General features: G+C 39.6%; 3 protein-coding genes across 4 annotated transcripts; 2 read left to right on the top strand and 1 right to left on the bottom strand.

Annotated features, from left to right (window-relative positions):
- The first annotated feature begins 638 nt into the window (after positions 1-638).
- Positions 639-4,450, top strand: slc48a1a (solute carrier family 48 member 1a). The gene is made up of 3 exons (XM_030733682.1): positions 639-1,134; positions 2,295-2,462; positions 2,572-4,450. The coding sequence occupies exons 1-3, from the start codon at positions 1,005-1,007 to the stop codon at positions 2,706-2,708; spliced, it is 435 nt and encodes a 144-aa protein (XP_030589542.1). The 5' UTR covers positions 639-1,004; the 3' UTR covers positions 2,709-4,450.
- A 1,080-nt stretch (positions 4,451-5,530) lies between these two features.
- LOC115783412 (solute carrier family 26 member 9) lies at positions 5,531-11,136 on the top strand. The gene is made up of 20 exons (XM_030734221.1): positions 5,531-5,655; positions 5,911-6,050; positions 6,175-6,285; positions 6,432-6,607; positions 6,710-6,874; positions 6,977-7,129; positions 7,248-7,330; positions 7,427-7,574; positions 7,658-7,771; positions 7,882-7,959; positions 8,065-8,160; positions 8,251-8,357; positions 8,447-8,516; positions 8,607-8,699; positions 8,769-8,906; positions 9,054-9,305; positions 9,543-9,597; positions 9,963-10,099; positions 10,836-10,895; positions 11,015-11,136. Exons 1-20 carry the CDS (start codon positions 5,531-5,533, stop codon positions 11,024-11,026), a joined length of 2,313 nt encoding a protein of 770 aa, XP_030590081.1. The 3' UTR covers positions 11,027-11,136.
- An 8,200-nt stretch (positions 11,137-19,336) lies between these two features.
- tmdd1 (transmembrane and death domain 1) lies at positions 19,337-22,240 on the bottom strand. 2 transcript variants are annotated; one of them, XM_030734644.1, is made up of 5 exons: positions 22,105-22,240; positions 21,550-21,741; positions 21,107-21,226; positions 20,109-20,252; positions 19,337-19,627 (listed from the first exon to the last, which is right to left on the bottom strand). In XM_030734644.1, exons 1-5 carry the CDS (start codon positions 22,172-22,174, stop codon positions 19,392-19,394), a joined length of 762 nt encoding a protein of 253 aa, XP_030590504.1. In that variant the 5' UTR covers positions 22,175-22,240; the 3' UTR covers positions 19,337-19,391. The 2 variants fall into 2 exon arrangements, with proteins under 2 accessions (XP_030590504.1, XP_030590505.1); XM_030734645.1 differs by having other exon boundaries at positions 21,550-21,738; positions 22,105-22,219.
- Positions 22,241-23,871: the final 1,631 nt, after the last annotated feature.

The raw sequence follows: 23,871 nt of genomic DNA, 5'->3' as shown, positions 1-23,871 counted from the left end.
CTTTTGTACCTTCTGTCTCACTCTTGCTGCTGCCCTTCTGTCACAAATCATAATAAGACACTAAAACTGCTTAAATTCCTGGGATAACTGTAGAAAGTTCTTTAAGATGGTTAAAACAAACCACATGTCAAAAATTGTAAAACGCGCACACACGTATACCTACAAAAACTGGTGCTTTTATAAAGGCAGTGGGTGCTTCAGAGTTAGGTTGAAGTCAACAAACAAATAAAAAATAATGGAATTTTGTTCTGTTGACGTCCCCACTTTGCTTTTAGCGCTTACAACTTTTGCACAGCACACGCAATTCCACAAAGCTCCACTGGATGGTAGGTCTAAGAAAAAAAAAAAAGAAAAAGAAAAAGCTGTTTCTCTTTGGTCCACTAGGGGCGGTATGTCAATGAGTAGGGGCTTTCCTCTGTTCGAAGATATTTACAAGACAGGTGATAGATAACTTCGTGGCAAATTGCTGTAAACACAGCATAGAGATTCGTTTTTTTCCCAACCGAGTAACGTTAGTGCATTTGTATGCCCAGTGTTGTATAACGGTGAAGGGCAAATACAGACCAATAAAACGAAGAAAGTTTTTCCTCAAATAAATGTGTCATGTACTGTTAAAGACAGCTCTCCGCGGTGGTTGTGCTATCTCGGTAATAGCACAACATCTTTGTGGCGTATATCGGATAAACATTTGTCGTGTTATTTTGTTGTTGCTTGCTAGTTGGAAATCTAAACGCGGTTTGTTTCTTTGTATTATGGACACGGCATATGAAGTGGCTGATATTTATTAGGAAGCAAAGTTTTGCTAGCAGGGATAGCCGTCGCTCTCCTCCTGGCCCCTCTTCAGCGAAGGGGAAATTCATCTTGTCCTTTTCCTGTAGCTTAGGATATTACATAATGTGGCAGTAAGCTGTGGTTTAGCCTAATTTTAGTCTGTTTTTGAGGAACAACACGCCTTTATCTCAGACGACGGTATTAACATTTGCTAAGAGGAGTAGTATTCCAATATGGGAATCAGCAGGATATACATTAGCATAGGATATGCTACCTTTGGTACTGTGGTTGGACTTTCGGCTTTCTTGGCCTGGAATATCGCCTTTAAACAGCCATGGACGGCGGCTATGGGAGGCCTGTCAGGTATGGGGAAAAACACCTATAGCACTAACCAAAAATACCCGATCACTTTATCACGTGACATAGACGCACATAGCCATTTCGTGGGTCCCAGTCCTGATGTAGGCCTGTATATTTAAACACCACTGTATCGTTTTATGCTCCATGTTGCTTTTATAATTCAGCCACTCACTGAAATCTAAAAATATAATGTATTATTGCCAAATGATATATTTTGTGTAGTTGTAGCTAGTGAAATATATAGGTCACAATGCTTAGTACTAGACCCTCCCTTCATTCTTCCACATTTTCTATTTTGAATATAGTTTTTTTTCCTCACTGTTCAGGTCCACACTTTTTCCTTCATATAATCAGGTTATCAACCTTCTGTGAAACACTTAATAGCAATAACATGTATGGATGGTGCTGTACAAATAGGCTGGACTAATACACAATGCCAGTCTTATTAATAAATAGCCAGCTATGCGAAGGAGACACAAGTTTGGTATTTACATTTATACAGTGCTTAATAAATTTGTTAGACCACCAACCCTGTGGCATAAACAGTGCTTAACTCTGCCACAGCTGCCCTAAATTGACAGTATTGGTAATTACAAAAATCATTATTTTTATATTTTTGTAATTGTAAATAAACCAGGATGTGCAAGCTGTTTAATCAAAAAAAAAAAAAAAATTAAAGCTAAAATATAATTTTTGTTGTTATTCATGAATTTTCAAATTTACTGTTTTTAAAAAAAACTGAGAAAGATTGTAAAGAAAAATATTAGTTTTTGATTAAGATGCCAAAAACTTAATCAAAAAGTATTTTTACGTCCTGAAAAGAAAATTCAGTTTTAGCAGTTAATGGTTATGCTTGATTAATTTCTATCTTCTCAGAGGAGTCCAGTGTGCCTGCTCAAATTTAGGTATAAAAACATGAATTCAGTTTATTCACCTAATAAATAATAATGGAAGTTTTAGTTTTAAACACATTTTGACAGATTTCTCAAATATTTGTGTTGTCTTGATTTTATGGTATGTGGTCTAATAAATTTGTTAATCGTGTTTTCCACAAATGACAGTGACGTGGTGGTGACAATAATCAGTAGTTGTGTATTGTTTTTTTTAACCTGCTGTTTTTTGTAGTCTCCACTCGGTCAGACTCTGTTTCCCTCTCTTGACAGGAGTTTTAGCGCTCTGGACTCTCGTCACACACATCATGTACCGTCAGGACTATTGGCGAACCTGGCTCAAGGGTCTCAAATTCTTCATCGTTGTTGGTGTGCTCTTCTCAGTTTTGGCCGTGGCAGCCTTCATTACCTTCCTAACTCTGGCCATTACACGGAAGCAATGTAATTTTGTCTTTTCTGTTCCTAAATAAATTACTAGCAATTCAAATTATCAGAGAGGGGAGGATTCACTTACTGACAGTAGTGACCATCTTTTTATTCTATTCCACAGCTATTCTTGACCCGAGGAGCTTCTACCTCTCCTGTGTGTGGAGCTTTCTGACCCTCAAATGGTCTTTCCTCTTGGCCTTGTACTCATACAGATACCGTCAGGAGTTTGCGGACATCAGCATCCTTAGTGATTTTTAGTCGGTACTCATTTTAAAGACTTTGATGGACTTGATGAGGTTTTAGGTTGCCAGCAGGAGCTGGACAATGAGCTTTTATAACAAAAGGAAAAGCAGACATGACTAGATTTAAAAAAAAAAAAAAAAAAACGGTCATCTGACTTTTACCACATGGACCTGTACTTGCTTATCAAGCTCTGTATGCATTGTAACCTGTTCTCCCACTTTTAATGAGCTACATGTTACAGCTCTGTAGTAAGTCTAAACTTCTGAAAACATCAGCTTCTTTTGATTGGATTGCTGAAGGACATTTACAGAGACGTGCAGGTGGTTTCAAATACAGCTACACCCTTGGATTGTTTCATCTTTAAACAAGGAAATCCCCACCATAACATGCTTTTAATCCAGTGATTAGAGTTTCAAATGAAAGTGAAAATACTCAACGGCAAAATCCAATCCAGTCCAAACCAAAACTAAAACCACTTACCTTAAACGTTATACTAGCTTGACAGCGAGTGATTGTTTTCATCCAAAATTAGCTCATATCTCCTCATAGTCACTGACTCAATGTTTGAGAAGTGTTTCAGCATCCATTATAGTCCAGGATATGTTAGACAATACCAATACCACTAAAATTCAGTTATTCTGCTGCACTATTCTGCTGTCGCTATGAGCGCTCGTTATGTTAGCCTAAACATGTAGTATCACGATTAAACATTATGTGTGAAGCATCACTACAAACAGATAAGGCTGTTGCAGTTCACTAACAAAAATGGCAACACTGTTGACGGCATTTTGTTCATATAAATGTTCACCTTCACTTCAGAGTACAGGTGCGAATGTCTGTCTTGGAGGAGTTAAACACATTTTATGTGCATCCTCCTTTTTGTTTGTGCGGGACTGTTTTTATTTTGACTCATGCAAAAGAGCTCCATTCACATCTCTCTATTTTTTCCTTACAAGTACAATGTACATGTTGATACAGGTGTACCTGCTGCCACCCTTCCACATGCTGACGCTCCCGTATCTCCAGCACATTTTCCTGCTGTTGGCATTACTGACAAACAATACCCCTGGCTTTTTCAGAATTTTTGTTTGGACTCAGTAGCTTAAAAAGTATTGGCTCTCATAATGTCCCTATCATTATCAGCTCATTTATTAAACAATGTTGTTGGACATTTGCCTGCAGATACAGAGTTGCACTCTGAAGCTTTCTTTCATGTGAAATGTTCGGATAAGAGCCTTCGTTCTTCAGTAAGAAAGGAAGAAGCGCTTACTGTTCTGTTATTCTTGAAGGTGATGCCTTCCTGTGAAATTTGTGCTTTTCATTTTTTGTTCCACCAGAGGGAGACTTGCATTTTCTGTCCAAAGGCTGTCTGAATATTCTGACATTCCTCTTTTAGAGAAAACACAAATGGATCTACTAAATAATTGCACTTTAGTCTATGATATTGATGCCATTGTTTTGCACACAGATTCTGATACAATGGGACAAAATCATGTTTTACACATTGTCACATTGTCACCCTTTTATGGCTAAAAGATGCTATTATCGATTTTTGCAGTTAGCTGTGTTAGTTGTATAAGTCTGATTAAACTGGTCTGCAATTGCTTTAGTGCCAGCTGTAGCTTATGTCTACCCCTTTCCCATAAAACATGTCAAGCTGTATTTTAGTTCATGTATTTTTGGTTGATGTGTATGAATGTGAGGATGCTACATGTAAATAGAAAGTGAACCAATTAAAATGCATTTATTGATAACTACATCATGTTGTGTCCTTGGTCAGTAGCTCTCAGATTCAGCAGCGCCTTGAGCAACGAGCACTTAAACCAATTTAACTGTTTCCCAGCAAGCGTCCATGTACCAGGGTTTATTTTTTTAAGCCCCACCCAGCAGGTGTAGAAGGTCTTTAGCATAACTTGAAAAGTAATCAAGTCTCAAACACCTGCAGAGGTGCTTCAAGAGTAAGCAAGGTAAAAGTGAGTACCATCTCTTTATGTTTTTGCTTTAACATTGTCTGATTTCTTACATAGAGCCCTAACATCCGTGTGAATGTGTTTGCGTTTACGTGTGACTTAAATGTTTCTTTAAGTCTGATGCAACAAGTCACAGTAAAGGAATAAACCAGTTTTTAGGAATTATTTAAGTTGGCAGAACAGAATTTGAATGAACCTACACTGATATAAGATATATTCATACACACTGTTGCCATTGTGGATTTTTATTAATTAGGCAGTGAGTGTAAATCTAATTTCAGTTTCTTATGCGGTTGTTTCATCTTGAGCTTTAGCTCCTAAAACCCCTAATTTCCTATTTAGCGTTCAAGAGTTCATAACAATGTAACAACAGTTACAGTTGACAGTTGTTGGCTCATCTGTTTACTCCAAAAGTTGAAATATCTAAATTTATGTTTTAAAGTGCTATTGCATTGTTTCTGAAAATACTTTCAGCGTTTCTGCTGAATGCAGAATAAGATTACTGAGCACTGAGTAAACTTGTGTATGATCTTTTATGTACCTGGTGTTGATAAAACTTTTTATCAGTCCGCTGACGTTTTGGCTGATCTTTTATCCTTCAAGGTTAGATGAGGACCTTATACTTCAAGTATGAACCCAGGTCTAATATAGGGAAAGACATCGGTGTAAGGTGAAGCATGCAACTAAATTAACATGAAATTAATGCTTTCATGACTTAAAAACACCAAATGACTACAGCTGCAGGATATGAGTGCTAGGATTCTATGTGAAGGCAATTATAAGTTTGTCATTCCTTAAATTTGACTTTAAAGACGTCGTGTAGGAGAGAATTTCTGTGCTCTTAATATATTTTACCATGTTGTAGCCATGCACCAGGACTGCCCACGTTACGTCGTTGACAGGCCGGCATATAATCTCTCAGACTTTGACAGAGAATTTGACAAAAGGAGTCGACAGTTCCCTGTTGGAGAAAAAGTGAAGAAACTCTTCAGGTACCACACTGCAATCTTACTGCACAGTCAGCATGAACAATGTGCCTTTCTATCATGCAAACTCTGATTCTGACAAGCCTCTGTATTGTGATCAAATAGTGAGGAGTGAGGAGCATGCTGTGCCACAGCTGATGCATTCGGAGTAAAAGGGTTAACTAGAACTCAAGTTTAGATGTTCGGTGTTATGAACTAAAGGACCAAACAAGCAGAAAACCCGATCTCTTCTGAGACTTTCCTTTTGTTTGTTTCTGTCAGATGCTCGGCGTCGAGACTCAAGGGCTTGTTATTCAGACATCTGCCTGTCCTAAGCTGGCTTCCCAAGTACAAAGTGAAAGAAAACCTGCTGTGTGATGTCATCAGTGGGGTCAGTGCTGGCACCATTCAGGTTCCTCAAGGTCAGACATCCTCTACTCTCTACACTGTATAATAGCCTCTGACTGATGCTAGCTGGTGGAGTGAATAACATCGTTTTTGTATTATTTTTAAAATTATTTATTTGACAGCTTCTTTTCTTTCCAGGTATGGCATTTGCCCTCCTTGCAAATCTTCCTCCTGTCAATGGTCTCTATTCCTCTTTCTTCCCCCTCATCCCATATTTCTTCATGGGCACTGCTCACCAGATGGTCCCAGGTAAATCAGAATGATTTATCTACAGCAATTTTGTGTGATGACAGTGATAAGTTGCCAGAGCTGCGTGGTGCTGCACTGAGCCTGACTTTGCGCACTTTGCAGTATGGCAAGGAAAATAGATGTGACACATTACTTTCTATGTCCAGGTACTTTTGCTGTTCTCAGCATTATGGTGGGAATCGTATGTCTTAGGCTAGCTCCTGAGTCGGATTTCAGTCATTTCAATACCACTTGTAATGCTACAGTAGTGGACACAGACAGGATGAATGAGGTTCGTCTGGGTATATCTGGAACGCTGGCCTGCCTCACTGCAATCATACAGGTACTTGTACCACTAAAAGCTCAGTCTTTTAAGGTAAAATTTAAAAGCAATATGGGGTTTAGTTTAAAAGTAACACACTGAGTATGATTTACCTCTGTACAGATTGGTCTTGGATTCATGCAGTTTGGGTTCGTAGCCATCTATCTGTCAGAATCCTTTGTCAGAGGCTTCATGACTGCTGCAGGACTGCAGATCCTAATTTCAGTGCTCAAATATATATTTGGTATCAAAGTGCCGCCTTACAGTGGTCCACTGGCCGTTATATATGTAAGTTACCATTTCACTGTTATTAAAAAAAAAAGAAGGATAAAATCCTTTGCAAAATGATTATTTGTCAATAATGTATATAACTCAATTGTTTCCTGACAGACTCTCAAAGATATAATATGTGGCCTTCCTGATACCAATATAGCCTCCTTAGTCTTTGCTTTGGTCAGCAGTGCAGTTTTGATTGTAGTGAAAGAGCTAAGTGCTCACTATCGTCACAAACTTCCCTTCCCTGTTCCTATGGAGATTATCATCGTAAGTAGTACATTTTTTAAAATCTTTTTTGTCTAATTTGAGTTAACTTTTGTACTTTTTTTGGGGGTGGGGGTGGGATATTAGATTGTGGCCTGATTTCTGTTCCTATTTTACACAGGTGGTGGTGGCCACAGCCATCTCAGGTCCACTGAATCTTCCTGAGATCTACCACATGGACATCGTGGGAGATATCCCTCTGGGGTAAAGCGACATCAGCATCCTCAGGATTCCTGCAAGTTATTAAATCTAAATAAATAATAAATATTAACTTTAGTTTTGTTTGTCTCTATTTTCTAGGTTTCCTGTACCAATCCTGCCAACAGTAAGTCAATGGGAAGAAATGTTGAGCACAGCTTTCTCTCTGGCAATCGTTGGATATGTTATCAATTTAGCCATGGGCCGGACACTGGCAGCCAAGCATGGCTATGATGTGGATCCCAACCAGGTCGAAAAACTGCATCTCTTTTAAAAGTTTAAGACATTTATTTTACTTAATTTTTTCAATACTGAATTGGTGTTCTTGAATAGGAAATGCTGGCTCTTGGCTGCAGCAATTTCTTTGGATCTTTCTTTAAGATCCACGTGATCTGCTGTGCTCTGTCTGTAACCCTGGCTGTTGACAGTGCTGGAGGAACCTCACAGGTGAGCGCTGATTGTACTCAAACTGTAACTAAAATATTACTCAAGGAAATGTTTTATGGACTGTAAATGGAGTAACTCCAAACTACTGCACATCTCTTGCTGCCCTCTAGTTTGCCAGTCTGTGTGTAATGCTGGTTGTAATGGTCACCATGCTCGCATTGGGAATCTACCTGAAGCCACTTCCAAAAGTAGGTGGACATAACAGTGTGAACTTGAAATATTATACAAAATATACAGAGGTAAGTGACCAACCTAGGCATAATAAGTAACTCCTGTTATTTTTGTTTCCCAAGTCAGTGCTCGGAGCGTTGATTGCAGTGAACTTGAAGAACACACTCCTACAGCTCTCTGATCCCTATTACTTATGGAAGAAGAGCAAATTGGACTGTGTAATTTAAATCCTTTGATGTGATATTGAAGCATAATGCAGCGTGTTTTTTTTTTTTCTTCTTCATATTTTATTGTTCCTTCTCTTTCAGTGTGTGTGGGTTGTGTCATTTTTGGCCACATTCTTTCTTAGCTTGCCTTATGGTGTTGCTATCGGAGTGGGTTTTTCCATCCTGGTAGTGATATTCAAGACGCAGTTGTGAGTAAACTGTATAAACATGTAGTACATTTGAACCAAAAATGAGCTCTAAGGTTTGACTTTTTTTTCTAACAATGTTTTCCTCATAGCCGCAATGGTTCAACAATGGTTCAAATTATGGATACTGATATCTACAAAAACCCAAAGATGTACAGTAAGGTATGACGAGTACATATACTTTGTGTATTTTTGCCATTAGAGATCATTTAGGATTGATCGCATCTCATTTTTTTTGCAATAACCCCACAGGTCATGTCAATAACAGGTGTGAAAATAGTTAACTATTGTTCACCAATCTACTTTGCAAATGCTGAAATATTTCGCCAGAGAGTCATCAAAAAGGTAAGCTCAAATGACCATTTTGCTGTCGCGGTAAGCCAAGGGTTCATGCAGCTTTGTTTTTGTATCTAGACTGGGCTGGACCCTGGCAAACTTATCCTGACCAGGCAGAAGTTCTTGGAAAAAGAACAGAAGGAAAAAGCAAAGGAAGATAAGGAAGAAAAAACACGGAGGAGGAAACTCAGCTCCTTGGTTACCATGAAAGTTCAGGTGGGATCAAGCACATGTGACATCAGAAACGTGTAATTTATGGGCCATCCAACTGTCAAATATCCCACTGAGTTAAAGGTGATTTTACTGAAAATACAACTCACGACCTTTTCTGTACCTTTCTGTATTCATTTCCTATAAATCTAGACCATATCTCAGCTTGAACTACAAAATGACTTTGATATGAACGATGGCAGTGCCAGCAAAACGGAACCTCCTACAAGCTATGTCAACTTCCACTGTAGCGACATTGAACTGGGCGAGCAGTTACCTGACCAAGAGCCATCCAGTCCCCCTGTTCTCACACTGGAGCCCCAGCCAGTGCCCTTCCACACCCTGATCCTTGACCTGGCAGGGGTCTGCTTCATAGATCTGATGGGCATAAAAGTATTGATAAAGGTTATAAAGTTCTTTTCTGTATTAATGGAATCAGACTTGATAAAAGTGGCACGCTGAATGTTTTAGGCTCTGTTTTACAGTAGCTATAAAAGATTTAAGATACTTACAAATCAGATGTTACATTTTTGGTTGCTAGATGCTTCCGTCCTTACTGAGATCATTAATAACTGGCTTTCAATGTAACTTCATGGATATGCATTTCCATAACAAGTTTTCTTTCTTTCAATTCCCACACAGATGAACTCGAGCTACACAATGCTGGGCATTAAACTGTATCTGGCTAATGTTCAAGGTAAAATCTTAAATTACCTGAATTTGTTCACACCTGTTGGCTCATCTGTGCAGTTGGCATGGCAACAAAGGCCTAATCATTCATACAACACTGAGCCCATTAGTTCTGTAAAGAGCTCTGTTAGAGGAAAACAAGTTACATGTTGCTCATCATTTTGTGCAGGTAACCCCATTTGCCACTGAGATAAAGGGAAGATCCACAATGACTGCAGTTTATCATGCCTGATTACTTCAAAGCCGCAGATCTTCTCTTGTTTCTCTCCTGCCTTAGAGAATTGTCATTATAATACTACATGTGCGTTAGGCAAAATCTCTGCGTTTAACCATGTCCTTGTCCTTGTATAATATTAGTTGCCTTGCTTGCAGCCCAGGTGTATGAAGAACTGGAGGCCGGGGGAGCTTTTGAAGAAGGCAATATTGCTCGCAGTAATCTCTTTCTTTCTGTTCATGATGCCATTCTGTTTGCTCAGCAGACCTCTGGAGAGAGGCAAGTCTCCTCAAAGGTAGGCCTTACTGCATAAAAATAACCTTATCAGACAAATCCTTTTCACAACATCACATACAATCACATGCTGTTTAAACCCTCTAAGGTTAGGGATATGGGGACAGATTAAACAGAGGAGGAAAAATACATTTATTTTCAAAGTGAAAAATTCCGCTTCTTAGCACAGCCTTTGTCACCTTATCTGGTTCAGCAAAGGTAAACAGAAATATCACAGGGTTTTGTGACACAGTAAGTGCCACAATAAACAAAGCTGTACTTTACACCAAGGTCATGGTACATAGTATATGCTCTGTATCTGATTTAGTCTCTTTTATTCTGCCTAATGTTTTTCATTGTCACATTGTCACGTATAAAAAGTAGAAACAATAATTTTCAATTCAGATGAGTCAAAGTCAAGTTCATGTTGAACCATTTATAAAATGGGAAATAAATTAAAATAGCTCCCTAAAAAGTGGTGGTTACTGATAAAAAAACAAATTTATTTTGGAGGCTTAATATTACTCAGCATGGCTGGCAAATATTTTTTAAAGTACACTATAGGTCTCTACAGATTTTAACTAGTAATGCAACACTCTAGGTCTTTGAAAAGCACTTGAGAGAAACTGCTTACACATGGTTAGAGCAGATTGCATTGTACTGCCACTGTCTTACTGCAGATTGTTACAGTATTAATAGAAACACATTGTGTATCAGCCTGTTTAACTAAATATGTGAACTGACTTTGTTGGCTGCAGGCCCAGGGAGCAAAACAGGGACTTGGTTATAACTTCAATGAGGAAAAGGATCTGGAACAGGTACACTAACATTTGTATGTGCAGCCTGATACAAAATGACAGTTTCACCTACTTATTATTAATCATTATTAATCATTATTAATCATATTCCACGTCTAAGACCAACTTTACTTTTGCAGGAAATGTTTTGAAGTGAACACGACGAGAAGAAACATACTGAAGATACTGCCAATAATCTTGAATTTTTTTACTACAATTTCCAAAATTCATCCTCTGCTTAAGCTTCCATGTTTAATTAGACTCTCTGGAATTATCTAAATAAAAATGTTTTACTTTGAGGTTGGGGGCAGCGATCATTACTTTACATCACTGATGAGGGGGTGGCACATACTGGCCCGAGAGACCCCGAGAACAAGCAAGTGCTGAGCAGATAATGAAGGGAACTCTGGGGCTCAGTTTGCCTACCTTTCACAATAACTGAGGAGCAAACTGCTGACTGTGCAGTCATACAGAACTGCTCCTGTAATTAAATGAGAGTGTGCATGGCCACAGCTGTGAGGTACAACTAGTTGAGCAGTCTGTGGAGCCCCTGTGGAGGTAAGGCACTGCAAAAGGCTAAACATAAGTGAAAGAAAGATTACATAGTATCAGCAGTTTCATGACTTTGTTGTTGCAAACTCTGCTAAGCACCAGAGTCTTGATAATTGTCCATAAGGTAGAAATGAGCTACAACAACCAAATAACACTCTTAATTGTTGCCACTTGTGCTAGTATAAGCTGTAAGAAAGAGAAATATGTGGGCCAGATAACTTGTGTTTGTGTAGCAGGTGCTTAAAGGCCTGTGGTGTCTAGTCTAGCAGCAGGCTGTCAGTGGTGTTGGTATGCCTGTGATGCATGAATGGATTTATAAAGCTATTAAGAAATCATCCTAAGGTATTCTGGCACACATCTGCTCCTCTGCTCCCCTTCGTCTCTGCAGCAAATTGGCACCACAAGTGATTACAAGGTTTCTATGGCCATCAGCTTTAATTTGGAGCCTTGGGAAAGTCTTTCATCGCTTAATGCATGTAAGTGTCTGTGTGTGTTTGTGTTTAATTCATCACCTGCAGCTTATACTTGTCTTTCTTCTCTCCCTCATTGTTTTCAGGCTGCCTGTGTGGACTTAATTTGATTTAAATTAGAGAGATATTTTGATTGAAAGAATTAGTTTGACTATTGTTTGACGCATGGTTATGAGCCATGATTGTCCTACTTTCCTTCACTAAAAGTGTACACTGTATAAGACGAGACAATTTGACTGTCATTTTTCATTTTCCTTCCATTTTGCAGTTGCAAGCTGCATTCCAGTTTCAAATCATTATAGAAACAGTGAGTGTGCCATTGATGTACGTGACACTCCCAAAAGATTACAGCCCACAATATTCATTTACTGTATTTTTTGTACTAATTATCAACCAGTACAGCAGTTTTTATTACACACACTACAATGCCAAAAGTATTTGCTTGTCTACCTTCACATGCATAGGAACTTGAGTGACATCTTATTCTTAATTCATTGGGCTTAATGTGATGTCGGCCCACCCTTTGCAGCTATAACAGCTTCAACTCTTTTGGGAAGGCTTTCTACAAGCTTTAGGAGTGTTTATGGGAATTTTTTTTTTTTTACCATTCTTCCAGAAGCACATTTGTGATGTCAGAAGGCCTGGCTCACAGTCTCCATTCTAATTTATCCCAAAGGTGTTCTCTCAGGTTGAGGTCAGGACTGTGCAGGCCAGTCAGGTTCTTCCACACCAAACTCACTCATCCATGTCTTTATGGTCTTTGCTTTGTGCACTGGTGTGCAGTCATGTTAGAACAGGAAGGGGCCATCCCCAAACTGTTCCCACAAAGTTGGGAGCACAAAATTGTCCAAAATGTCTTGGTATGCTGAAACATTAAGAGTTCCCTTCACTGAAAACAACCCCACACGTAATCCCCCTCCACCAAACTTCACACATGGCACAGTGCAGTCAGACAAGTACCGTTCTCCTGGCAATCGCCAAAACCAGACTCGCCCATCAGATTGCCAGACAGAGTAGCGTGATTCATCACTCCAGAGAACTCGTCTCCACTTCTCTAGATTCCAGTGGTATGCTTTACTCCACCGCATCTGACATTTTGCATTGCACTTGGTGATATAAGGCTTGGCTGCAGCTGCAGAAAGTTGGTGACCTCTGTGCACTATGCTGCTCAGCATCTGCTGATCCCACTCTGCTATTTTACATCCCCTGCCACTTCATGGCTGAGTTGCTGTCCTTCTCAATCGCTTACACTTTGTTATAATACCACTAACAGTTGACTGTGGAATATTTAGTAGCGAGGAAATTTCATGACTGGACTTGTTGCCCAGGTGGCATCCTATCATGGTACCATGAGAGTACCTGAGAGCGACCCATTCGATCACAAATGTTTGTAGATGCAGTCTGCATGCATAGGGCTTGTTTTTATACACCTGTGGCCATGGAAGTGAATACTTTTGGCAATATAGTCTATATGCAGGGACAAAAGGTTTGTAGTTTTGTCAATACTAATAATAATGCACCCTAAGATTGGATGAGTTGGACTTTATGAGAGTGTTTTGATTTGTTGTGAGGTTTAATTGTCAGCATGCATGTAACATTGTAGTTTGATCAACATTGGTTGCACACATACTGTATTATTTCCTTAAATATGTTGATTTAATACTGATTGCTTCCCTACTGCAAAGACAAGACTCACGGGATATAGGAAAGAATGTACACAATTAACACATGGATCACAGAAACCACACTTTTGAAGTTGTGTGGTTGCAGTTTTTTGTGTGTCTTTCGGAGAATGAGGGATTAAATACTCGCAACACCCCCAAGTCACTGGTTCACATGTGGTATGCACCCACCCATCAATTCTGGGCAATCCATTGTTCTTGCTCGGTGTTGTTACCGCTTGCTGTCCTCTCTACATTTACAGCTAGGATGTACTGCATCAGATCATATTTTGTTCTTTTTTTAAAAAAAAATTTATTATGCAAATTCAACAATAGCTTTTAGACTATTTCTATTTTCAATCTAGCCCTTTTGATACAGTGACATATAATTACTCCTTATCACTGAAGCTATAGGTAGAAAAAAACTCAACCTTTCTGGAGGTCAAATGATGATTACATTGAACTATGAAATACTTCCAGCTAAATCCCTTTTCAAATGAGGTGCTGTTATAATGGACTAGCTTCTTAATCCTGTAATAGCAAGTTCACATAAAAATTAATTTTACACCCCTTGCACATTCATTGACCATGATGGTTTAATTAACAAGGTTCCTTTTAGAAATTTGAGACCAAGAGATTTATGTATTAAATTTGTTTACACGCCCAGTGGTTTCGTACTATTGAGACTAATTGCATGGTGTCAGAGAGTATCTTCTCATTGAGTTATGGGACCTTGTCATTTAGTGCTGGCCTGCTTTTATGAAGAGTCTTCCCTACGAAAATATTTCGCTCTGACCTTTTCAGAATTGAGATTTAAAATTGAAGCGCTTGGATAAAGACCTAGGAAGCCAAAGACGGTTGCTCAAATTGGTTGTGGGGTAGTAATTCTCATCTGAGGAAATGAGGATGACTGACCAATAGTGTATCACCTCTGTAAATAAATTCTTAAAATAATTGTTGTTTGACATTGATCAAGTGACAGCAGTTGGTGCTTTGCATATGCATTTTACAGGCCTGTGTTTGGGGATCTGTTCTGCATCATTAACAAACCAGTTTTAAGCTCGGGCATCATAAATCTTGATTGTGTAATGTCAGCAAATTGTCTTTGGACAGGGTTTGTTTTCAGAGTTGCAAAGAGCAAATGTGACCACTGATATCTGGTATTAATTAATGCCGCCTATTGTCTCATTCCAGTAGTTCAGCAGCAATTAAATGCACCAACAATGGAACGTTCTCTTGTGATTAATTAAGGCATAAAATTATTGAGTCTGCGTGTCTAACTGGAGGATGGTTAATTATTTATAGTTGAATTAAGCCACAACCCCATGTCTGATTGAAAATGCTGCTCAACCTGCTTGCCATTTTTGTTTTCCTCTTATATCAACTTGTAGATGCACTGAATTATTTCACGACGCACTACCGTTATTGCATTAAAAGCAATCATAGTGTTAATTATTTCAAAAGGCATTGACCTTTATGAAATGACTTAAACTGCAAATAGCAGAGAATGAAGCGGATTCTGTCAAAAAGCTCAGAGATGTCAGTTTTGTGTTTTTAATAACTTAATTGGAAAAAAGAAATGATTTAAATTTCATAAACAGTATCATAAAGCAAACCTGAAGCAAGTAGAGAAAGCTTTAGAGAGACACACATATTTGACCTTGCTTCTAAACATGCCATCAAGACACATTTGCAGCTATTGTGTTGGACAGGTGTGAGAGTGAGGTGTTTTATCATCCTATCAACTCATTAAACAGAGTGGCAGGTGCTGTTTGCTTTTCTCTCTCTTAATAGATAAAAACAACAACAACAAGAAAACAGAAAAAAACCCAAAGTGATGACTATAGATACTAGCGCCTTACTGAGCCCTTCAGCATCAGTGGGGAAATTAGACAAGACAATGCAAAACAGCACAGTGTGGTGCAATGCTGGGGGAACTCATTAGAACACTACAGCATGGGAAAAAGCCACATGATGCTTTGCAGCATGTCATCAGGGGTGTTGTGAGTGTTATTACACAATGATAATTTGATAGCTGGTGTACAATTATTTCATTTGCTTTGAGAATTGCACGCTAAGCTCACAACCCAGTTTAGAAGATCTCCATCAACGCTGACAGACCGCCTGCATGTTCAGACTTTTAGAATTGAACTGTGCTAAGTGCAGCCCAGCAGACACCTGACTTATGAGACAAACACTGGGAATAACTGAGTGCCCACAGTGTCTGTCACATGGAGTATGCTGAGACCATTAACCGCACAAGCATTAGTGAAATTGCCACTCGCCTCAGCCACATAGTATAGCAGAATCATTAACACAAACATTTGCATATTAGCGTCCCAGCGAGTTCTGCATGAAAGCAATCCATAAAATTTTCCATAAAAGCTGAAAATAAAGGGGGAAAGCAGGAAAAAGTTTTAATATCAGACCAGTTGAGACCAGTTTGGCTTGTGTTCTTTATGCCTGATATCTCGTGGATAAATCTGCCCTTCTCTACCGCAGAGGAAACACACCTGTCGGAGACCCACAGGAGAAATCTCCTGCTTTTGTCTCAATAAGTAGACAAGCCAAGCAGCAGTTACTGAAAAAGCCATTACCAGATGTTACCAATGTTACCATGAATTTGCTGTTACTTACCTCTCGATCATTCCTAACCTTTTTTGGCGGGAACTTAACCAACCATACGGATGACTTTTTCTAAACTCCAAAATTAGAATTAAATAAGTTAATCTCTTATAAAAACACAACATTCCCAGTTTAATTACATGCTTCTGCTTTGCACATCATGCTATGCGGCAGAAACATCCAGATGTTATTTGTGTTTCATTTGTATTTCTCTTCATATCCGAAGTGTGGTTTTAAAAAACATTAAAAAAATTATATAAATGAGATAGCAGAAGTTTCTTTTGTTACCAAACACATCACAGCTTTGGCCATTTACTATGTTTAGATGCAGGAGGCCTTTCATTGTGACAGCAGTACACGGTACTGCTTAGTGATTCAGAGTGCCTGACTCACTAAAACTCTAACTACACCACATTATAACCATCTGCTCATCTCTCTCTTGCATTTTATTGGACTACAACTGCAGATCCTAAGGGTGAAACTGCTTTTCTATGGCTGCTCTTGGCATTAAAGCAATAAACACAATATACAAACTCACTTTAAAGCAATAAATGACAGTATACATTAGTTTCTACTTTTATAACACTGAAATTTTTTCCAGCGATTAAGAACTGTTCATAACTAGGGTTCTATTCACAAATGCAATCAAATGATCATGTTGATTGCTGTAATGACATGTCATAACCACAGGATGGCACTGTGGCTATATCCGTCAACCCACAAAAACGCTCCTGTCTGATGAGCACTAAAAAAACTTTGAAGAAGTCTCAGATCCCCCCCAAGGAAACCATGAAAGACAAAGTTGTGAAAGCTGAAGCCGAGGCGATTAAAAAAAGTATGACTTTAAAAGAGCTGGTGTTGTGATCTTGTTTCCTGTGATCCATATATATTGAGCAAAGGCAGAGCGATGGTTGAGTAGGGACTGCAGCACCTCAGTGGCCCTGCAGATGAATGAAGATGCAAATGGAGGGAGGGGGAAGTTAAAGCCTTTAGTGACACTAAGCACACCCCAGAGGCCCTGGTGCAGAACGCTCAGCCTCAGCACATCAAGGACGCAGCCCTCTGTCTGAGCATCCCCTTGGCACGCATTACATCCAGTCCATCTACATTTTCATCCAGACAAACACTTGACTCCTTATGCTGAGCTGAGCCAATGACAAGAGACAGATGTGTCCTCCTCAGAGAATCCAGTTTGATAAGCTGCTGCTCCACAAACTATTAAATAACCCAAAGAAGCCACAGGAATAATAATAATAATAAAAAAAGCGTTCTGTTTTACATGAGAATGGATATGCCTGGAAACCGTACTTTTAGACACTGGCATCGCCTCGGCTCCAAATGTCAATTTCATGTCAGATTCTTTCTTCATTCATCCATGCTATCTGTGATTGCTCCATCTTTTGCATGAGAATGGCTTGAAATGAAGGTTGGCCTATTCTTCGGATCTCTGTAAATGACATGAATCTTAAAGGACGGGGTTGACTGCGATCACATGATCAGTCTTTGCTTCATAGAATATAAAACTGTGCACCAGGCTGTATATCTTTTATAGTTATGAAGTTTGCCTCAGCAAGATCATGGTGCGCTCATAGCTTTCTTTATCAACTTAGAGAAGCTTTCTGGTGGGACCGTCTCAATGCTAAGGAGTGTCACAGCTATGATGCAGGCCCCATGTGGCATGTTGTTTCTCTGAGTCATTCAGGCATACAGAACTCTGGCTTTCCTCTCCACTGGTTACAGAAATATGGGTGAGCCCACAGCAGGTGAACCTGTCATAGTCAGCACCTGCAAGATCCTAACTGCCAGCAGGGGAAAACCAAAGGACAGAGGAAGTTTTGTCATGAAGAATTCTGCTGTGCCACCTGGGAAGCTCAGCGATGAAGGTGAAACACAATGTTGTCTAAAGACACATGGCGAGAAAGACAAACTGTTACAAAACATCATCACTGTACGCTACAAGTTTAAGGCTACATGCCAGCAATGCAGTGCATCTTCAAAATCCAATTCAAGGAGTGTGAATTGCTTTGTGCAGAAAATTCAAAATGAAATTTAAAGGGAAAAATCGTAATGTTCTAAGATTATTGGCCCGTACTTCTGCAATGAGTTAAAACTCAAATCCATATCCTTTTAGACTTTTAGAGCTTTGCTCACGCAGTTCTGCTTGGCACTATAATTTGTTTAAATGTTGATTTATGAACTAATAGTCGGTAATTGCTGCTTAGTGCCACTGTTAATCCAAGCTGTCTGCCTCCTGAAGCACATTAGGCCAGATTTGTATAATGAAGTAATTAGTTCAATTATGACGAAGAAAGTAGTGTAAGAGTAAGCAACAAGAAGCTGGAAAGTACTCTAGCGCCATGAGCTTGTTTTCTTTATGAAATTGTTTGTCTCAGCAGAGTAAGTTTAAAAAACAAACAAACAAACATTGTGAGGAAATGCGTTTCTTAATTAAAGCTTGCACATGCCAACAAAGTAAATTTGAAATTAGACATTTTTATTTTATTGGGTTTCCGATGCCAGTCCTGGACTGACTGTAGTGTCTCACATATTAAGTTATTTCAGCTTGTTAAGAGTCCTTCCCACTTTACACCTTCAAAAAATATAGCCCTGTGTTTTCAGTTTGGCTTTGTCACTCGCCAGAAGCTGCCATCACAACCAAGAGTGCTCTATTGTCTGCTAGCATTGTCATTGTTATTAGTCTTTTGGATTGCCTGTGGAGGTATCGGCAGGCTCCGGGGGAGCAGGCGCCAGGCTGGATAATTAGTTGTTCTTCGATGCCAGACGGGCACATTGCCGTCACTTGGAGGGGAAATGGAAAGTGGCATCACTATCACAGTAACACCGGAACAACCTTTGGTGTGAGGGCTGGGTTCCAGCGCATCTGTCACAGTACCAGTCATCTACCCACTGGCAAGACAATAACACTTACCAGTCTAGCAATACACAGCATGGGTAATTATTTTATCTCCAACAACATTATACTTGTCATATTTGTCATAATTAACAGTGGTGATTTAGAATCGATATTCTGTTTCTGTATTGGCTCTGGTGATCAGTGTGCACAAAGATATTGACTGTTTTAGCCACATTTAGTTTTCTATAATCAGGACTTATCAGAACAGCAAAACCAAAGAGGACAAAATGATCAGATATGTTTAGCCTTTATTTCTGTGCACTTACATAATTTTTTTTATAGCTTTTTGATCAAATCACATGACTTTATGGCTGCAGCTCATGGTGGCTCTGGAATGGCAGTTCTGCGACCTTCTACGAGAAATGTGCACAGTGATGAAGAGTAAAGATGTGGCTGCGAGCAAGGCGCCTCCAAAGCCCAAAAGAAGACCGTACAATAGCGGCAGAGCTACGTCCAAAGGCCCCTTCTGGTACAGAGGGACACGAGCCCGCTCCACAATCAGATCCAGGTCACGCCATGTCAGATCGCTAACTAACACGCACACACGTACACACACACACACACAGCACAAACAGGACAGACACACTTACCATCTCAAAGGATTATGGGAGCATTTTTGTCAAGTTTTGACTTGAATGAAACACCCAGGAGACTGAAGAAATGGACAGGTGATAATTACATTTTGGAATTTGTAATTGTCCTGGGAAATATTCCTTGTATAGCGAGAGTGTTGATACTGAGAAGTAATGAGTTGGAAGCATGCACACGACCACCAAATCTAATCTGTCATCTCATCGAAACACTTAATAGATTCAGGGTTCAGTGAAACATTATATCATTTGTCATTCATACAGTCTCCAGAGGTATAACCCCAAAATCTCCTTTGGACATCAGTTGTCACATTATCTCGGCTTAGCATAGACACATTATGCAAAGTTCTCCATCACTATTTCTGTTTTATGATGAACCAAACTAAAGTGACTCATTTAAGCACTGGGAGAAGTGATCATACCCTTTCTTTTTCTGACCCTCTGGTGTCCATACTGGTGGTGTTTTGTTACTGACTGGAAGTTTAAAGAGCTGACATATTTGTGATAATCTTCAACGTAGCGCTTCAGGTTCAAAGCTTTGTCCTGGTTGATGTTCTTCCCCATTTCTGTGACGAGAAAACAACAGGGTGGATCATTAGTTCCCCGCATCTTAAGATATTAAATGTTTTTACATAGCCTATAAGAGGTTGCAAAATTGGAAATAATTGTTGTTTTGTTGCCCTAACCATAATTAATTCTAGCAGGAGAGCTCCTGCTGTCCTTCAGAATAAACTAAAATGAATCTCTCAGGTTTCGACGTATGAGTAGATCTCTTCAGAAATCCAATCAAGTGTAAGATAATTGCTACATTTTGCATACAGGCTTTTCCACCAAAGCCCCCCCCTTCCAAACTCCAGCTCATCTCTTCCTATCCTTTCCTTGTCTTTTTTTTTTTTCTTCACTCCAAAGCTGCTGATGAAAGGAGCAGATGGTTTGTTCTGTGGCTGGTGTCAGCTCCACTGAGTCCTCTGTCAGATCATTTACACCTCCTTCTATCCAACGCCACTCGGCTGTGGAGTTGTGTGCACACTGGACTGCAACACATGCCAAAGACTGGCAGTGTGCAAAATATGCCACTTTTGAAGTTCCAATTAAAATAAATCTCAGAGTAATGAAGCAATTATACACTGTTGTTAAAATCTTGAGGAGGCCTTCTTGACCGAAATAAACCAATTTTGAAAATACACTGCCATGTGCCCAAATGAGGCTTTGTTCTAATTTCCTTTTGTCAAGGGACATGCTGTGATGTCTGCTCATAGGGATTTGTTCCTATCAACAACACTGTACTGTGCATAAAAAAAGTCAGCCATTTTAATTTGAAAACCATTATATTAGTAGCACAACACAATTGTTCTGTTTAAAAAGAAATTATTCAATGCTACGGGAGGCATGTGCTCTTTCAGTCACCGTTTATTCTCACCAATGGCGATGTCTGTTCTGCCGATGTGCTGCAAGGCACGTGAAAGCCTGTCATAGTAGGTTTTCTCGCCGTACCTCAGCAGCCAGTCTTTCAGGGCCGTTTGGCACTGGGCTTCATTATCTAGTAAACACAAAACATATGGCCCATGGAAAGAGTTGTCTTTGACAGTCAGTTTGTTGCCAGAAACTCTCTAAGCTGAGCTGGATGTGTGAGAGACAGACAGGTCTCAAGGTGGTCTTTTCCTTTATTCCTACCTTAATATAGCTCATAGTGTTCTTTTTCTCTGTCACTAAAAAGTAAACTTTGCATAATTTGTTCTGTGACTTTTTTTTTTTTTTTTGTGCATAGAAATGAAAAGACACCAAACTTAGTTTTTAATGTATAAATTAGAAGCTTGTGATTTTTGTCTTGCTCTAGTTCTCAAATGGAGATGGTTGACTCACCTGAAGCAGAAGAAATGTCTCTCTTGGCTCGAGGCTGGAGACCTAGTTGATTGTTTTCTGGTGAAAGGCGCTCAAGATGCTCAAAAATGTTCTCCTCCGAGTGAGACAGGACAGACAGGAGGTCCTCACACTGCTTAGACGTCAGCAGCTCCACTAATCGTTCCAACTGATGGACACCGATGTCTTCTGCTACTAAACAGCCATAATATAAACTATTGAAAGTGGTGCCATAAACTCGAGGAAGACCACCAGTCTAGCCATTGACAACCTGACCCTAGATTGTAACCAACTGTCGCATTAAATGTCATACTTAATGAAGCATGATGCAGACACAACAGAACATTTTTGTAGCACGGTTGTGCTTTCAATTAGCAAGTGCCGCTTGTGTGGTGTGAAACTGTCATTTTACCCTCCTCAGGTGCAGAGCATAGAAACTCAATCATTCATACTCTAACAGAGAGCAGGAAAACCACCAATTTCATACTTTCTCTGTTAGTTCCAGTATTGCTGCCTGCTAATGGATATGAACCTGTTGTAAGAATGTTTTTATCTTACCTGTGTCATCACCGAGTGTTGACGTTTGTAGCAGAAAGAAGAAAAAGACACAGGATTTCAAGACACTCATGTCAGCTATGTAGACTCATTTAATGCTGCTAACAATCGTGGCTGTTTATTTTCAAAATGTACAAATGATCTAGAATTTGTTTAAGTGTAAACAATGCAGCTGAGTCAAATATGTTTTTTTGTCTTTTTGTGGAAACTTACCTGAATATGACTGAAATCTATTTTTTATTACTTAATCTAAATTTTTCATTAGTAATGTGATAGTTTATACTTATAGCAAGGATTGCTTCCCATTGCAGTTCAGTTTTTTGGGAAATGAAAAATTCTACCAGTAAAAAAAAAAAAAAAAGTTTTGAAAAATGTACTTAGAAGATATGTTGGGCATGATTTTCACTTTTTGTGCAGCTACATGGCTTTTATTTCATTTCCCAATTGGGACAGAAAATAAACAGAAAAAAAAAATATCTTAACTGTGTTTATTTCCAAACTGCAGCAAGAAAAAAACCCTTAAAACTTATTACAATGGCTCAGTCACACTAGAGTAAAAATAGGATGGCAACCTCCTTGCAGCTGGGAAAACTCAGTGTTTATCTGGTGACTGCACTGAAATTTTTTGCATTCAACAAGTAGTTGTGGTGACCAGCCCATTGCCCAGAGTTTGAGCATGCAGCACCTTCAGCCTCTGGGCTACCATTTTCATTTGCAAGGTGATTGCCTTGTGGGAAGCAACCTGTCTCCAAACAGTCGTGGTCCTAGTCGGGCTGGCAACTGCTCCCCAGCAGCCATCATTTTACTAAACTGAGCCTGTGAGAGGACCCAGTGTGAGCACAGGTGCTTAAAACTCCTGAACGTTTGGACCTAATGGCATGCCTGGACGGGTGCTGAAACACTGAGCAGAACAAGTGAGAGCATTCTTCACCAGCCTGTTTGACATCTCTCTGGAACAGGCCATTGTTCCCACCTGCCTCAAATTTGTCATCATCATCATCCCTGCCCCAAAACAGGTCCCTGAGTACCTAACACACAGTGGGCCTGACCCCAATTGTTAGTGATTTGAGCAGTCGGTCCTAGCAAACATGAGAAAAAAGTTTCCCTCCTCCCCGGATCAATACCTGTTTGCTTATAGGTTAAACAGTTCAACACAGGCCCTTCACAGTGCTCTGTCATAACTGCAGGATAGCTATGTGTGGATGCTGTCACTGATTATAGCCTTTAACACTATCTCCTCTCTATCAAGCCGGCCATGAAACTTAGCAAACTCAGACTTAAACTCATTTGTGCAACTAGATTTTGGATTTTCTTACTAACAGACCACAGACTGTGTGCACGGGTTAAGCACTCCTCCACTTCCATAACACTCAAAACTGGAGCAGCACAGGGCTGTGTTGAGCCCCCTCCTTTACTCCCTCTTCATGCACGACTGTAAACCCACCTAAGATTCCAACATCATTATTAAGTTTGCGGACGAAACAACTGCTGTCTTTAACGACATCTTGAGACGCCAAAGTTGCTTTGCAGTATGGCAACTGACTGCAAGTGGTTGCAGACCTGGTCCCCATCTCAATCATTTCAAAGGCAACAGAGTCACAAAGCCATTTCACATGTTCACAATAATTTTTAACCCTGTCAAGCGTGACTGTTGCATAATGTCATGTATGGAAATATTACTGTTAAGATTTTTTGGTAAAGGCACATTTTTGATTACCCTAATAATCCCGTGTCATGAATAAATGTAGCACTTGTCACAACCCTAACTGC

Source organism: Archocentrus centrarchus, chromosome 7, assembly GCF_007364275.1.
Source record: "Archocentrus centrarchus isolate MPI-CPG fArcCen1 chromosome 7, fArcCen1, whole genome shotgun sequence".
In the NCBI taxonomy this organism is placed as follows: Eukaryota; Metazoa; Chordata; class Actinopteri; order Cichliformes; family Cichlidae; genus Archocentrus; species Archocentrus centrarchus.
The sequence above is the reverse complement of the archived record's forward strand: the minus strand, read 5'-3'. Positions and strand labels throughout refer to the sequence as shown.